The 12,139-nt window shown below is 52.9% G+C and overlaps 1 protein-coding gene across 2 annotated transcripts in view; it reads right to left on the reverse strand.

Moving 5' to 3' along the window:
• SDK2 (sidekick cell adhesion molecule 2) overlaps positions 1 to 12,139 on the reverse strand; it is a 316,025-nt gene that overhangs the window by 101,269 nt on the left and 202,617 nt on the right. For both annotated transcript variants that reach the window (XM_008965925.4, XM_003813355.5), the window contains exons 6-9: positions 6,563 to 6,674; positions 3,721 to 3,911; positions 3,496 to 3,579; positions 1,216 to 1,410 (exon numbers count right to left, since the gene is read on the reverse strand). In XM_008965925.4, the coding sequence (XP_008964173.3) occupies positions 1,216 to 1,410; positions 3,496 to 3,579; positions 3,721 to 3,911; positions 6,563 to 6,674 (582 nt within the window). The remainder of the gene's footprint in view (positions 1 to 1,215; positions 1,411 to 3,495; positions 3,580 to 3,720; positions 3,912 to 6,562; positions 6,675 to 12,139) is intronic.

Raw genomic sequence — 12,139 nt, forward strand, 5'->3', positions numbered from 1 at the left:
GGACTTCTGCCACTTTCTAAGTGGCCCTGCCCCAGGAGCTCCATTCGGCCTCGGCCACGGCCACCGTTTAGGGTTAGGGCAGCCTCCTGGCTTCGCACTCTCATTGCCCCATCCCAGCCCTCAAGGAAGGAGCTCGCCAGATGGGCGTGGGAACAGAGCTAAGTTCACCTGCACTTGGAAGCCAGAAGCAAGACGGCAGCCCCTTGGTAGCCACCTTTGGGGCACACCCACAAGCTCTCTGCCCCACAGCTGCCCTGTCCATGGCCTCTGTGGGTCTGCGTGATGAACACCGTGGAGCTCAAGGAGACCCCTGAACATCCCCATTCTTCCTGAGGAGCCCACCAGTGCTTTGCATTTACACAGACCTTTGAGCTTATGGGCCACTCACAGTATCATCTTTTTTCTTTTGTTTTTTTGAGACAGGGTCTCACTCTGTCACCCAGGCTGGAGTGTGGTGGCGCCATCTTGGCTCACTGCAACCTCTGCCTCCTGGGCCTGAGTGGTCCTCTCACTTCAGCATCCCTAGTACCTGGGAGTACAGGTGTGTGCCACCCTGCCCGGCTAATTTTTTGTATTTTTGGTAGACGAGGTTTTGCCATGTTGCTCAGGCTGGTCCCAAACTCCTGGGCTCAAGTGATCCACCACCCTCGACCTCCCGAAGTGCTGGGATTACAGGTGTGAGCCACTGTGCCCGGCCCACAGTATCACCTTTGATTGCTAAAACAGCTCTGGGAAGCGGCCAGGGCAACTATGACAACCCCTGACAGAGACTCCAAGGGCAGAAAGGGATTTGCGAGCAGGAGAACTAAGAGAAAAACACCAGTTTTCTTCTTTGGAAACATGAGCAGGTCCTCTGGAATGGGGTTACTCCAGCCCTGCCTGGGAACCCAGGGACAGTTGTAGTGCCAGAGCTGGTACCCGTGGTTGGTTTCATAGCTCCTTTTCTCAAAAAGCCGTGAACGCAACCTGGGCCCCAGGACATTGGAGAGAACTTCTAGGGACCAGAGATTTCCTCCAGGGCTCTGGACTCAGGGCTGCAGAGGCAGCAGCGGTAACTGGCTGTGCCCCCAGGCTGCTGGGCAGCAGGCGGCCTTTGGGGATCCTATCTGCTTAATGGAACGTGCTGTGCACAAGAGGCCCCTCGGAAGACCTGGGAAGAAAGCTGCGTCCTGGGAAGAGGGGCTCACGGGCAGCACAAGGGAAGGCCCAACTTACTGGTGACAGCCAGGTAGGTGGAAGTTTGCACCTCGCCGGCTGCATTGCGGGCGAAGCACTGGAACATGCCGGTATCATCGGGCACCAGGCCGCTGATCTGCAGGCCCCCGTCGCTGCGCTGCCGGAAGCGGGTCAACTTCTCCACCTCCACCACGGCTGCGTCCTTATACCAGGTGATGGAGGGCGGCGGCACACCTGTGGGCAAGACGTGGGCCCACCGTCAACCTGCCTCCTGCCTCCTCTCCGCCTAGGAGGGGTGCTTGGGAAGAGGCTGGGCCGGGAAATCTGCGAGGGGGTCCCTGGTGAATCTTGGTGTCTAGAACCTTCTCAGAGGTGCCACTTTGGGTCTAGGGAGAGGAGGAAGTTGCTCTTTGAGTGGCAATTCTCAAAGTCTTTGGGACAGAGTAAAGATCCGGGGATCAGTTTAGCATGGAAACTGGATTGGACAAACTAATTTATTTATTCTATTTTTTATTTCTATTTGTGTAGAGATGGAGTCTTGCTAGGTTGCCCAGGGTGGTCTAGAACTCTTGGTTTCAAGCGTTCCTCCCACCTCAGCCTCCCAAAGTGCTAGGATGACAGGTGTGAGCCACTGCACCTGGCCTAATTTCTTATTTTTTATTGCAGTACTTAGCAGACATGTATGTATGCTCTAGGAACCTCCAAGTGGGGGATGCTTTCCCAAACACATGGCGCCCTGTGTCGAAGAGCACGTAGAGGGTCCAGTGTTCCCTGGGGGGCACTTGGAAGCCCCCCATACCAGCTTTGCACATGGAGGTGAAAGGAGGAGGCTCCTCTCCCCACTCTCAGCCTGGCACATTGTTTTCATAAGTTCCCCCAGCCGGGCTGGGCATGGTGGCTCATGCCTGTAATCCCAGCACTTTGGGAGGCTGAGGCGGGTGGATCACCTGAGCTCAGGAGTTTGAGATCAACCTGACCAACATGGTGAAACCCTGTCTCTACTAAAAATACAAAAATTACCCTGGTGTGATGGTGCATGCCTGTAATCCCAGCTACTTGGGAGGCTGAGGCAGGAGAATCACTTGTACCCGGGAGGCAGAGGTTGCAGTGAGCCAAGATCGTGCCACTGCACTCCAGCCTGGGCAACAGAGTGAGACTCTGTCTCAAAAAAAAAAAAAAAAAAGACTTCCCCAGAAGAGTTGGCCACACCCTATTCCAAGGAGCACCCCACGGCCCTGTCCCCACTAAGCCTGCTTGCCTTCCCTTCCCGGCACCCTTTGATCCCGACAGCCTGTGATGCCACATTTCATCCAATCCACCATGCGCTCTCTTTCCCATGGTCACGTCTCCGAGATCAGGATTTGTCTTATAATCGACAGCATGTCATAATTTAATTGGCTGCCTTTTTTCTTTCTTAGTGGTCCATAAAATAATGGGGCATCTTACAACCCATGGCATTTTAGATGAGATGAAGTAAGTTCTCTTTATTTGTTTATCAGCTTGCCCATCTCCCTCCCGAGAATGTTACATTCTACACGAGCAGGGATCTGGCTGTTTGGTTTATTCTGTATCTCCCCACTCCTGAGGACACTATCGGCACATGGTAAGCCCTCAAAAAATATTTGCCGCCTGAATGGATGGATCTTTGCCTTCCCCTTGTGGAGTCTCAGAAGGGAAGTCATTACTCATCCCCTCCAGCACAATCCTCATTCCTGCAGAGACACATTTTACCCCTTTGCTCAGCGTGTCCCACTGTGCACGCTCTTCTCTCTTTATCATCCCGGATTTCACCCTGGCTGCGGGCTGTCTTTTGGCGGAAATGAATCAGAAGGAAGGACGGTGGGGAAGGGGAAAGTAGAAATTCTCCAGGAACTCTTTCAAGGGGGGTTAAGTAGGAATAGCGGAGGGAGCTGGCAGAGGAGATGGAGCAAAATGGCCCAGGAAACAGGCCGAGCTTATAAGACACATCTCAGGTGAGATGCGCCCGGGGGCTGCTGGTTCTGGCATTATGGTAATTTGTCATTGTCTACAGCTCTCAAATTTTGGGAAATTTGGGTCTGTCACCTGTCCTGAAATTACTGTAAGTTGGGTTCATTTGTAACCCTCAAGTTTTGGTACCGTAAAGGTTGATTTCCAGCCTGAGATTATGGTAATTTGGCCTGTTTGTTTCCTGGGGTGCCTGCTCAGACAGCCAGACAGACTCTCTGCCTAGTGACATGGTCTCGAGAAGAAGCTGGAATTTAGAAATGTCCACAATGAGGACGAGAGAGGCTGAAGATCTGGGGTCTTTGTCCCCCTCCAGCGGTGCCACCTCATTACCTTTGGCCCGACAGGGGATGTCCACCACCTTCTCCATCTCCGCAGTGATGTGTCTTTCTGGCTCCTTGACAAACTGAGGCGGTTCTGCAGGAGGAAGGACCAGGGGAGGGGGTCAGAGCCATGCTCGCTTTGATCCAGCCACTGTAGGGGGTCACCCTTAAGGAGGACCCTTGCCGTGCTGCCCCTACCCCTCGGGGGAGCCCTAGCAGCGCCACCCTCTCTCACCCAGCACTGAGAGGTAGGCGCCCCGGACGACAGAGGGGACGCTGCTGCTGCGCAGGACAGCCTCACACTCGTAGTAGCCGGCGTCACTGCTGGTGGGGTTGGGGATGGTGAGCCGGCGGTTGTGGTCACTGATGCCGCCTGACAGCAACACCCCATCCTTCTTCCAAATGATATGTAGCTTGATCAGGGGCCTGCAGAGGGCAAGGGAAGGCCAGTGTTCAGCCATGAGGACTCCCAGAGGCCCGAGAGGCAGGGCAGGGGGTGGTAAGGAGTGTGGGCTTGGGAGCCGGGCTGCCTGGGTTTGCCACCTTCCTGCCACTTTGTAGATGCAAGATCTTGGGCAAGTTCCCACAGGGCTCTGGGTCTCACTTTCCTGTTCTGTAAAGTGGGTGCATCTGTGCCCGCCCAGGGGGTTGTAGCCAAGATGAATGCATTAGTGCCAGTGAAGTGCTTGGAACAGGGCCTGCTGATGGACTTGGAACTCAGGGCTTGGCAGCTCAGGCAAAGCAGGAAAGCAGCCTGGCTTGCAGCTCTTTTTTCTGGTCTTCCCTGTGTGCTGTGCCCCATCTGACCACAGATCAGTGACACGGAGGAGATGAGGGTGAGGGAAGTGACAGACAGAAACATGAAACACCCAGAGTTTGAAAAGGGGAAATAAGGGCAGACAAGACAGACAGACAGACAGAAAAACCCACCCCCCAACTGCAAGAGAAGAGCAAGGGTGTGAGTCTGGCCTGGCTTTCCACCATCACCAACCCCTGCACCCCCAAGCCCCCGAGACTTGGGTCTGTCCAGACACTCCTGTTTAGCACCTGGTGGGTCCCTGAGGACGGATCTTCCAAAGTGGGCCCCTGCTAGTGCCATGGGGGTATTCAGAAGGGCCCCATGGAAAAGGAGTTCTGTGGCCGCATACGTCTGGGAAACAGTGGCTTGAGTGACAGTAGCTCGAGGTGACGCTGGGCAGTTTCTTCATCAAGGGGCTTCTCAGGGCTTTCACTGCACAGTTGCACCCTGGTGGCCTTGCCCATGTCCTGGGGTTTGGATGTGTGTCCTCTCCAAGTCTCATGTGGAAATGTGATCCACAATGCTTGGTGTTACCCACTTGGTGATGGAGTGGGCTCTTACTCTGTTAGTTCATGTGAGAGCTGGTTGTTTAAAGGAGCCTAGCTCCTCCTCCCCTCTCTCTTGTTCCCTCTCTTGCCATAAGACACGCTGGCTCCCCTTTCTCCTTCTGCCATGATTGGAAGCTTCCTGAGGCCTCCCCAGAAGCAGATGCTGGTGCCATGTTTCTTGTACAGCCAGCAGAGCCGTGAGCCAAATAAACCTCTTTTCTTTGTAAATTACCGTGTCTCAGGTATTCCTTTATAGCAATGCAAATGCGCTAATACGCCATGCCTGTGAGAAACCTGGGATGGGAGGAGCATACTTGTAGAAATGCTGCCAAAAATAATAACAACAACAAAAAAGTCTGGACACGGTGGCTCACATCTGTAATCCCAGCACTTTGGGAGGCTGAGGCAGGAGGATCACTTGAGCCCAGGAGTTTGATACTGGCCTGGGCAACATAGTGAGACCCTGTCTTAAAAAAAAATGCTGCTACAGGACACGCTCTCCCTCTCCAGGAAGGTTCAGGTCAAGGGGACCTCGGGGGGATCATCAGTCTAACCCCCTGCCCATCGCATTGGTTTAACTTCATAGTGCACTTAGGAAGGGTCAGGTCAGGCTGGGTCAGCGCGCGGCCTATGCGCCTTCCGCTGGGGTTGGTGCTCAGATCATTCCCATTTTACAGATGTGGAGACTGAGGCCCAGAGGGCGGCAGTGAGTACAGGCCTGGGGGAGAGGGGGCAGTGCATTTCAACTCAGCTATCATCCAGCTGGGTGACGTTGGGCAGGCCGCTTGCCCTCTCTGGGCTCTGAAGTGGTGACACCTATGCCATACATTGTTTTGGGAGAAAAGAGGTCTTGTGGGAAGGTGCTTAGCAGGACACAGGGCACGGAAGGCACTTAGCCACACATAATGAGGCTCAGGGGTTTCATAATTGTTTCCTGTGTGGGAGAGGTGAGGGCCGCACATGGCTAGGAAGGGCTCTGGTGGCTCCTGACCCCTGATCTGCCCTACTCCAAAGCCCATACTCTTTTTTTTTTTTTTTTTTGAGATGGAGTTTCACTCTTGTTGACCAGGCTGGAGTGCAATGGTGCAATCTCAGCTCACTGTAACCTCCGCCTCCTGGGTTCAGACGATTCTCCTGTCTCAGCCTCCAGAGTAGGTGGGATGACAGGCACGTGACACCACACCTGGCTAATTTTTGTATTTTCAGTAGAGATGGGGTTTCTCCGTGTTGGTCAGGCTGGTCTTGAACTCCCGACCTCAGGTGATCCACCCGCCTCAGCCTCCCAAAGTGCTGGGATTACAGGTAGGAGCCATCGCGCCCAAAGCCGTACTCTTAACCACCATGTGAATCGTTTCCCATGCACACTTCCCTCCTGCACAACCCTGCATGCAAGAGGGCTCGCTTTGAGAGGCCACCCACTCCCTCTGGGCTCCTCCAAGGGTTAGAAGTGAGTCCACCCTCCCTCCAGTCCTGTACGTCCCAGGCTGACGTCCCCTTCCCTGTAACTTCCATCCAGGGCCTGGTTTTCTCTTCTTGGGCTACAGAGAACAAGCCAGCCCTGGTTGCACACAGCAACCCTCTGACAACAGCCAGCGGGTCTCCCTGCATCCCTCCTCCCCTGTCCTGGATCCTCAGGTGATGTGGCTTCTGGCTGCTCTCCCTGGAGCCCGCAGTTTGGGAGCAGCAGCTGGAGTTACGGGTGCGGGAGCGAGGGAAGATGCACTACCTACCTGGCATTGGCCACACACTCCAAGGTAACCTCTGAGGTCCCGGCCACCACGCTGGTGTTTTTAGGTGGGATGATGATGGTGGGTGCGATGGGGTCTGCAGGCCCCCCTACATCTGGGGAGAGATCAGATGTTAGTTGGGGGCAGAGGATGGAAATCCTATCCCTGCCCAGCCTCATTAGAGGCTGATGCCCTGGGAGGTCTTTGTCCTTACCAAGTGGAGCAAGTGGCCATGGGGGCAGCCCCAGAGCAGACCTCCAGACACTGACCCCAGGGACTACCTGATCCCTCCACTTCCTCTGTTGATGAGTCACCACACCAGGGTCCAAGGAGAGACATCGCTGACCTTGACGGCCTTCCCCACCCCTCCTGTAAAGCAGCCACACCCCCCTCTCCCCACCACCACCCTGTCCTGTTCCATTCCCTTCAAATCCTTCCCTCTGCCTGGGTTGACCTTGTTGGTTTAGTTCTGCATTGTCTACTTCCTTCACCAGAATGCAAACTCTCTGTACTAGGTCAAACAGAGTCACCGGCCCCCTACCCCCACATACCTCCCGCTAATTCATGCCCATCCGGCACCTGTAAATGTGACCTTATTTGCATATAGGATCATTACAGGTTTGTAATTAGTTAAGGTGAGGTCATATTGGATCAGGGTGGGCTCAAGATCCAATACGACTGGTGTCCTTGTAAGAAGAGGGAAATTGAGACACAGATGCACAGCCTGGAAGACTCTGTGAAGACAGAGGCAGAGTGAAGAGATGTGGCCACAAGCCAAGGAATGCGAAGCATTGCTGGCCACCACCGGAAGCCAGGAAGGGGCAAGAAATGAGATTCCCCTAGAATCTTCAGAGAAGTATAGCCCTGCTGACACCTTGATTTTCAGACTTCTGGCCTCCAGAACTGTGAAAGGCTCAGTTTCTGTTGCGAGCCACTCAGCTGGTAGTACTTTGTTGTGCAGGCCATAAGAGACTAAAATTCTCCCTGACCAGGAACCTCATGGGTCTTTGCTATGGACTGAGCTGTGTCCCCCACCCATTCATATGTTGAGCCTTAACCTCCAATGTGATGGCATTTGGAGGAGTCCCTTGGGAGGTGATTAGGATTAGATGAGGCCACGAGGGCCGGGCCTCATGAGGGCCAATGAGGGTCCCAAGGAAAAAGAAAAATGTTCTCTTAACATATTGTCAACTTTTGCTTAGAAAAGCATGTAATACTTTAATTCTCTCATTGAATGAAATGAAAGAGTTAAGGATGAAACTCTCAGAAAGCAGGTTTCCAGGTACTTGTTAGGTGTGAATATTTCCATATTTCAGATTCATGTCCTTATAAAAAGAGGAAGAGGCCAGAGCTGGCTCTCTCTCCGCCATGTGAGGACACGGCTGGAAGGCAGACATCTGCAAGCTGAGAAGAGAAGCTGACCATACTGGCTTTCCAATCTGGGACTTCCAGCCTCCAGGATGGTGGGAGGTGGAACGTTTGCTTCGTAAGCCCCCAGCTGCGGTGCTTTGTTATGGCACCAAGAGCTGACTCATGCAGTCTTTTTTTTTTTTTGGACGGAGTCTGGCTCTGTTGCCCAGGCTGGAGTGCAGTGGCACGATCTTGGCTCACCACAACCTCTGCCTCCCAGGTTCAGGTGATTCTCCTGCCTCAGCCTCCCAAGTAGCTGGGATGACAGGTGCCACCAGCATGTCTGGCTAATTTTTGTATTTTTAGTAGAGACAGGGTTTCACTATGTTGGCCAGGCTGGTCTCGAACTTCTGACCTCAGATGATCCACCCGCCTCAGCCTCCCAAAGTGCTGGGATTACGGGTGTGAGCCACCAGGCCTGGCCAACTCCTGCGGTCTTGACGACCACCACTCCTCCAGCACGAAGAAGGATGCCTGGCACACAGTAAGTGCTCAAATACGTGTGTTAAGTGAACAAATGAATGGATCTAGAGTTACCATCGTCCAACTCCCAGGGTCGATGATCGAAATGAACAAGAACTTCCTGTAAGGGGGTTTTATTGGGAAAAAAAAAAAAAAAAGAGAAACACTCCAAACTCTTCTAATAGAGGTGGTAGCAATTCCTTTTTTTTATATTTTGAGTTTTTTTTTTAAAGTAGAGGCCAGATTTTCATCTTGATGAGTCAGTGTAGGCCCGATATTGGCATAAACTCCAATATTCTGTGTATGCCTGATCCATGGCTCCTGAAAATACAACCTCTGAGGACTTTTTCTCCACAACAAATCTATCCAGTTGGCCCCTTTCCAGAAGGTTCTGGAGGTAGTAGGCCATGATGACATGCTGGGCCCTGCGGTGACAGTGACAGGCTGTTCTTTATGGGGTTAAGGGGAGGGTGCACAGTGGCCCCACTGCCCCTCTGGGCCACCTTGTCAGCCCTGGGCAGGTTTTCCTTCCTTGACTCCAGGCCTTGCTAGAAAAGGCCCAGGAAGAATGTGAATAAAATGTAAAAAATAAAGTAAAATGAAGGGGGAAAGAAAGGAAGCATATAAAACAAAATAATTGCAACAATATAAAAGCCTCATGTAGGTGCCATAAAGAGCGATCGGATTGAAAGCTGCTGATATAGCTGAATCCATAAAAGTGTGCTCTAAGTTGTTTATTACATGTGGGGGCGCGCAGGTAACACGGCTCAGATTAATGGGGCACAAGTAGGAGACAGACAGTTAGAGCCCAAGCCAGAGCGCTGCATGGCACAGCCAGGTAAACAGGGAGACCTCAAGGAAGGCGAGTTCTGAGTTTAAAAATACGAGGGCTGCCCCAGGGCTCAGGGCTGGCTCGTTGGCTCTGGAAGGAATGGAGGAGAGATGGCCATGTGCTCAGGCCCAGGTGGCAGCCTGCAGGGCTCGATGGGGGCTGAGGTGGCCAGGGATGCTGGCACAGTGAGAAAGGGTCCCAGGGGTGAGGAAGACCTGGGCTCAAAGCCTAGCTCTGCCCCCAGATATCCTGGTGACTTCATCCTACTGAGTTTCAGTCTTCTCAGGGGGAAATGGGGTGAAAGTCACTACCTCTCAGGGTTGTGTGAATTCAGGCCCCAGCTCAACAAATCTTTCCTAGGTGAATGCTTGACACGTGCCAGGCTGTGTTCCAGGCACCAGAGATTCTCCACCAAGCGAGATGGCCAGGGTCTGTCCTCATGGAGGGTGATGTCCCAGAGGAAGTCGAACCAATGCTCGTGGGGTTAATGAATGAAAGAGCGTGTGATGGTTGCCGGGAAGGGGGCGGCTAAGCTGGTCTGGGGTGACTGCAGAGTGCCTGGTACACAGTAGGTGCTCAATAAATGACAGCCTCCCCTTCTGGAGATTTGCCTGCCTGTGCAGGGAAGAGCTCTCCCTGCTAGCCCTAGTCCAAGTGACAGACTCAGAGGCTATGGAGAGGTGGGAGTCGCAGGCTCGGGGACGCACATTAAGCCCTGCAGGGTACTGGGCAAGGCCTCAGGCATTTCATGGCGTGGCTCCCTGGGAGACAGCAGGAGTTGAGTGGGTCTCAGAGAAGTGAGTCCTGGAGCAGATTTACTGTTAATGAAGGTCACCCCAGCACAAGTGGGTTATTGGGGTAAATGGGGCTCCAAAGGCCAGACCATGAAAATCACAGGTGAGCCCGAGCAAAGAGGAGGGGTGTCTTCCCGGTGAGCTCCTGCCATAGGGTGGGCCCTGGGGTGGGAGGAAGTGTAGGGGGCTCCCCACACGGGGGGCCTCACTGGATCTCACTGCCCCAGACGCTTTGCGTAACAGCCACGACAAGGGACATCTAACGTGATCCATTCTCCCTGAATCACCTCATTGAATCCTCCCATTTTTGCCATAGGCACCAATTTACAGATGGGGAAACTGAGGCTCAGAGACCATGTGACCCACCTGGGCCACCTCATTTAGTCCTCCCAACTTTGCCATAGGCACCAGTTTACAGATGGGGAAACTGAGGCTCAGGGACCATGGGACTCGCCTGGGCCACAGGTCGGTGAGCGGTGGGGCAGGGGTGTGAGCTGCTCCCCTCTCTTGGGCAGGCTTCTGGGATGCCTGTTCTCCAGCTGCCCAGGAGCCGGGGTATCCAGGCCCTGTGACCTGAACCACCCAATGCAGGGGCCACGAGCCACACGTGCCTATGAGCTCCTGCAATGTGGCTGGTGTCCCTTTGATTTAATGTGATTTAGTTTTAACTAATTTACATTTAATTAAGAATGGATCCCCAATTCAGTTATTAGAACACTTTTAAGCATGTACGGAACAACTTATGCATACGACTCTACTTTTCAGCTATAAATTTTGTGAAATCCAAATACAGATCACGTATTTCGGATGAAAATTTCACATCCAGATTGAGATGTGATATAAGCGTAAAATACACAAGGATTTCAAAGACCTAGTATGTAAAAAACCAATGGAAGATATCCCATTAATATTCTTTACATTGATTGTATGTTAAAAAGATAACTTCTTGTTATGTTGGGTTAAATAAAATAGAGTAATAAAATGAATGTCAACGATTTCTTTTTACTTGGTAAAAAAATGGGGCTACTGGAAAATTTAAAATTTCACATGTGGTTCACATTCTATTTCCTTTCGACAGTGTAGCACTGATCCCCGGTATCCACCCAAGCATGGGGTTTTCAGGAGCTGTGACAGTCCGAATGAGGTCACCAGGGTTATCCTGAGCAGGGGGCAACTTCTGGGGTCACCAGACTTGCTCTTTCCTTCTCTGGTTCTGAAGAGCATAGGGTCCCTATAAAGAGGTGCAGAAAGCTGGACTTCCTGGAGTCCAGGAGGGATGGAGGAAGCGGTGCGGAGGGGAGAGCAGACGGAGGGGTGAGGCCCAGGAGAGGAATGAGGGGAGCTGCTGCTGGTGGTGGGCGAAGCGGCAATTGCTCCTCACAAATTGGTTGGCAGGCAGGCAGGCAGGCTGGGGATTTGTGTCACAGAGAGGAAGAGGGTTTTCAAGTGCAGTCACTTGTGGGAAGAGAAATTAGCTAAAAATCAGCTGATTCTGCTCTGAATTCAGGATAAATCAGCGCGTGATGGCAGGAGGCCAAGAGGCAGTGGGGTGGGAGAAGCAGGTGACTAGGCAGGGCTTGGGTGGGTACAGGGGGTCAGAGGTGACCCGCCCACCTCCCTGGGGCCAGCTGGAGGGTTGGGTGGTTTGGGATGGAGCAGAGAGCGAATGACTCCCAAAGTCAGCCAGGAAGAGTAGCCTAGTTTAACGCCTATGAGGAGGAGCTGGATGCCGGAGAAGGGGAACAGAGAGAAAGGCCCCGATTCTGTCTCAGGGTAAACTGAGTCACCTAGGAGGATGCCTGGCTTTGACTTGGACCACGAACCACTCCTGTGTCTTTGACATTGCTTCTTACCAAATGACGGGATTCCATGAGACTCCAGGGAATCTGATCACTAGAAATTATATGGGGAGAAGCACCTCTCTTTGATGACTAAATTCCCTTCTCCTATAGAAACAGCAGCCCCAGGGTATGGGCTGGGGCCCAGGCTGCTGAGACTTGACTGAGACCCTGACTCGATGTCAGAGGTTACACCCTCAACCCTGACGGTCGGTCTCCAGATATACTTGTGACGCTGATGGGT

Source organism: Pan paniscus, chromosome 19, assembly GCF_029289425.2.
Source record: "Pan paniscus chromosome 19, NHGRI_mPanPan1-v2.0_pri, whole genome shotgun sequence".
NCBI lineage: Eukaryota > Metazoa > Chordata > Mammalia > Primates > Hominidae > Pan > Pan paniscus.